General features: G+C 60.9%; 1 protein-coding gene across 1 annotated transcript in view; it reads right to left on the bottom strand.

Annotated features, from left to right (window-relative positions):
* Positions 1–1,767: 1,767 nt before the first annotated feature.
* The window catches only part of MBOAT2 (membrane bound O-acyltransferase domain containing 2), a 13,567-nt gene continuing 10,861 nt past the window's right edge, over positions 1,768–4,473 (bottom strand). Inside the window, exons 8-9 of the mRNA XM_036436501.2 lie at positions 3,837–3,988; positions 1,768–2,568 (exon numbers count right to left, since the gene is read on the bottom strand). Coding sequence (XP_036292394.1) covers positions 2,349–2,568; positions 3,837–3,988 — 372 coding nt within the window. The 3' untranslated portion in view covers positions 1,768–2,348. The remainder of the gene's footprint in view (positions 2,569–3,836; positions 3,989–4,473) is intronic.

Below are 4,473 nucleotides of genomic sequence, written 5' to 3'. Positions count from 1 at the left end.
CCAAAGGCGCTCTGCTGAGGCCCTGCCCACACTGGTCACCCCCGAGAAGAAGCCGCTCGTAAGCTGAAGAGCCTCAGCGTGTTCACTACACCGGCTCCCAGCGCGGCGTCCCTAAGCCACAGAGAGGCGTGGGGGCAGGCACCTCCCGTGACGGTCACGTCTCTCCTTCCCGGCCCACAGCGGCGCGGTGCCGAGCGGGGAAACAGAGCCCACTCCGCCCTGCCCGTCCCGGAGGTACCCGGCGGGCTCACCGCCTCAGGCGGGACCAGTTACCCCACAGACACCAGCACCTGGCACACGTGCTCGGCTGTGTCTGCCGCTCTGACACCCAGCGGCACCTTTGCTGACAAAGGCCTCGCAGGCCCCGTCTCGCCGAAGCCGTGGGGCCGTTCTGTGCTTAGCCTCATTTGCAAAGTTACTGATGACAAAAGTAAACCAGAGAGGCTCCCACAGATAGCCTGCGTTTCATGACATAATTGAAGGCAAAAAGAAAAGAAAAAAAATCCCACGAGAGATGGGTCCCAGGGGCCGTGTGAGGGTCCCGCCTGCCGGCTGGCGCCCAGCCCCAGCGAGGGGCCCACGGCCGAGGCCCCGAGCCGGCTGACGCCCTGTCCCTCCCTCCCCTTTCCAATCACAAGGCTGGGGTTCGGGGAGAGACTCGGGGCGAAGGAGCTGAGCGCACACCTGCCCACTGACAGAACGGGAAACTCGTGAACATTTAACGGGAGAAGCCAGGGGTTTGGGAAAGAATGTATGTTATCCTCTGAAAATCAGGTGGCTCCGACGGCAATAAGCAGAGGTCAGCAAACCCATCCTTCCGCAGAGCCCAATACCAACAGCACAACGACTGACATGTCTCTGGAGAGCCACATTCTTTAGACTTCAACTTCTTCTAACGCCACTTCTTCAGCACAGACTCACCCAGGCCGTGGTGCTTTGTGGAAGAGCCACACTCCAGGGGCCAGAGAGCCGCCTGTGGCTCTCGAGTCGCAGTTAGCCGACCATGGGCATTAAGTTTTCATTTCCCTGAAACTTCCCCGAATAGGAGGGAGGGAGGAGCCAGGGAGGAGCCTCATGCAGTGATTTCCCATCAAACCCTGGGAGCACTCCACCGCCCTCATCCCCAGCACCCTCTCCCGGGCCCGTGGGTGCGAGCGTGGCCAGCTTCATCGGAGAGCCCAACGCACCGAGAGGCGATGACGTGTCTGCCCATCACAGGGCCCCAGGGGAGAGGAAAGCCCTCTGTGAGCGCCGGCCGCTGCCTCCACCCAAGTCCCGCCCCTGCCACTCAGCGCTTTTTTTTTTTTTTTTTAATAAATATATTTTCATTGATTTTTTACAGAGAGGAAGAGAGAGGGATAGAGAGTTAGAAACATCGATGAGAGAGAAACATCGACCAGCTGCCTCCTGCACACCCCCCACTGGGAATGTGCCTGTAACCAAGGTACATGCCCTTGACGGGAATCAAACCTGGGACCCCTCAGTCCGCAGGCCGACGCTCTATCCACTGAGCCACACCGGTTTCGGCTCAGTGCTTTCTTCACCCACGCCTGCCCTCCTCCGTCATCTCCTCTCTCTTTCCCCAGAAGATAAGCTTCGATATCGCGATGCCGATCTTTAATTAGGCTCAAGAAACCCGCCTCGAAGGCCCTGCTGACGGACAACGGGAATAAAACTCCTGGGAAAAGGAGCTTCCTGTACCTGGGCCTCCAGCTGTCGGCAAAGCCCCCGTGCCCTCCGGTCACCGGCGATGCCCGAGGAAGACCCTTCAAACACCGAGGCGTTTATTGCGGTTTTTTTGTTGTTTTTTTTTTTAAATATCCACCATCTTCAGCTCCTGTTCCGAATTTCCCCAGAATCCCTTCACAGTTCATTGCACATCCAGTATCGAGATCGAGTTCTCACAAGGTGACAGTTGAAAAGACCATTGAGGAAAGACATCTTAGGAAAGAGAGGGTTTAAGGCAAGACATTCATTTGGGAAAGCTAATTTCTCTCCGTCGTCCGCACGGACCCACGATTCCCCCGCCTGGCCGCCGCCCTGGGCTGCACACGTCCATTCAGCCACTGGGCGCCCCGCCGGCCCCCGGATCCCCGCGGAGGCCCGGGGCGCCCATGGAGACCCTGGAATACCTTCGACAAGGCGTGGCCCCCGGGAACATGGCAAGGGAGGGGGACGATCACCCCATTCCAACCGAGGACACCAGGAACTCCCTACCAGCCGCCGTCCGATTCCCCCACCCCCGCCCCCAGCTCCACTCTCTTTTCCAACGAACCCAAACCCCCGGAGGAGGTGCTACGGTCGGCCGGCGGCTGTCAACACACACAGCAGCCCTCGAGGGCTTCCCGTCACTCCTTTCCCGACAGGTGTCTGTCGGCGCCGGCCGGGCCCTGGCTGCACAGGTGGTTTGCCGTGGGAAAGCTGTTCTGTCCCGAGGAGCTCTCGTCGAGCTTGGTGGACCGCGCCAGCGGCCTGTGTCCGGGGGGCTCCCGCCCCCTCTGAGTCTTTTTCACGGGGAGCAGCAGCAGGACCAGGATGCAGGCGACGTGAAGGCAGAAGTACCAGGAGCTGGAAGAGAGGGGGACGCGATGGCGGACCACGGGGCCAGCGACCACCCGTCACAGCCACACCTTCGTCCGAGGGCCACACTGACCTCCTCCCGCCCGCCCCCACCTGGAGGGACACCCGCCGGGCGTGTGTGTGTGTGTGTGTGTGTGTGTGTGTGTACCGTAGAAAGCCTCGAGGACTACAAGCATGAGCCTCGCCGCCATATTACATTCCTTCGTGAGGGTCGGAAGGCCGTGGCTGCACAGACCCAACACACAAGGAGCCTCAGCCCCAGAGGCCAAGGCCCAGCAGGCAGAGGGGGCAGGGCCCTCAGAGATGGCTGCTGCGCGCCTCCCCCGCTGGGTACTGTCCCTCATCAAGCCACTCGTGTTCTAACGACGTAACAGACAAGCGGTGTGGATGTCACTGTCACAAAATAAGGAAATGCCACATGGCCCTGGCCGGTGTGGCTCGGTGGACTGAGCATCGGCCTGAAGACTGAAGGGTCCCAGGTTCGATTCCAGTCAAGGGCATGTGCCTTGGTTGCGGGCACATCCCCAGCGGGCGGTGTGCAGGAGGCAGCTGATCGATGTTTCTAACTCTCTATCCCTCTCCCTTGCTCTCTGTGAAAACTCAATAAAATACATTATTTATTTTAAAAAAATGCCACATGATTAAAAATATTAGAAATCTCATTCCCCAAAGGAAATATAAGACTCTGGCGGGAGCTTCTGAGTGTCTTCCCCCCCGGGTGGTTTTCATCGCGTCCCATCCAACCGTTTCCGACCCCGGGTTCTGTGCTGTCCTTCCAAATGCCAAGGTAATGAAGAATTTATGAAAGAAGAAAGGTTTTGATTGCAAAGATAACACTAATGGGGGAAGGGGAGGAGTTAGAGAAATAAACCATGAAATTCAAGACAGTAATTCCTGTATCACAGAGGGGACCGGGGGCCGAGGACACAGGGCAGACAGAGGGGAGCAGAACCGGGTGCGTGAACCAGAACGAACTCACGTCATTTCCGTGAAAGGAAGTGAGAGAGGGGATGACTCCCTGCAAAGACCAGGCTCGCCCTCGGAGAGGCTGCGGGCGGCGGCGCCCGCTGACCGTGCTCCCAGCAGGCCCTGGTCCAGGGCTGGTGGTGAGATCGCTCGGCCAGGCCCCCGGCGCCCTGGCTTTAGACCACGGAGGAGCCGGGTGCGGGCAGCCGCGGGGAGCGGCCATGGTGCCATCTCCCCACCGTCCCCAGGCGCGGGCTTCCTCCGGGCACCGCCGGGCGCTGGGCGCTCACCTGTAGAAGGCGAAGGAGGGCCGCACGGACAGCAGCACGAAGGGCGCCACCGTGTAGCTCACGGCCAGCTGGGTGGCCGCCCAGGTGAGGGCGTCATACAGCAGCTTCAGCGGCGGAGGCGCCAGGAAGTGGTGCCTGAGGTTACTCCGCACCTGCAGTGGGACAGGGCACCTGGGTTACCGCCGCTGTGGGGGCCCCCCCTCCCGCTCAGGGGGCGGGACACCCCCTCCACCAGCCACTCAGGGGGCGGGATACCCCCCAACCCCCGTCACTCAGGGGGCGGGACACCCCCCCAGCCTCTCGGGGGCGGGACACCCCCCCCCAGCCTCTCGGGGGCGGGACACCCCCCCCAGCCTCTCGGGGGCAGGACACCCCCCCCAGCCTCTCGGGGGGCAGGACACCCCCTCGCCAGCCTCTCGGGGGGCAGGACACACCCCCCCAGCCTCTTGGGGGGCGGGACGTCGCCCTCACACTGTGGGCAGCGTCTAACGGGGACAGGCATGTAGAGAAACACGGGGGCTGGGAGCAGCAGCAGGCGACTAGTGTGGAGTCTGGGCAAAGGGCATCACTGAGGGGGAGCTCTTTGCAGTGTTTCTGTGGGTTTTTGCTGTGTTCAAGCTTAAAAACGTTTTTAAGT

The sequence above is a fragment of the Pipistrellus kuhlii genome, unplaced genomic scaffold (assembly GCF_014108245.1).
Source record: "Pipistrellus kuhlii isolate mPipKuh1 unplaced genomic scaffold, mPipKuh1.p scaffold_m20_p_139, whole genome shotgun sequence".
NCBI classification, from domain to species: domain Eukaryota; kingdom Metazoa; phylum Chordata; class Mammalia; order Chiroptera; family Vespertilionidae; genus Pipistrellus; species Pipistrellus kuhlii.
Note: the sequence above shows the minus strand (reverse complement) of the source record. Positions and strands in the feature narration are given on the sequence as shown.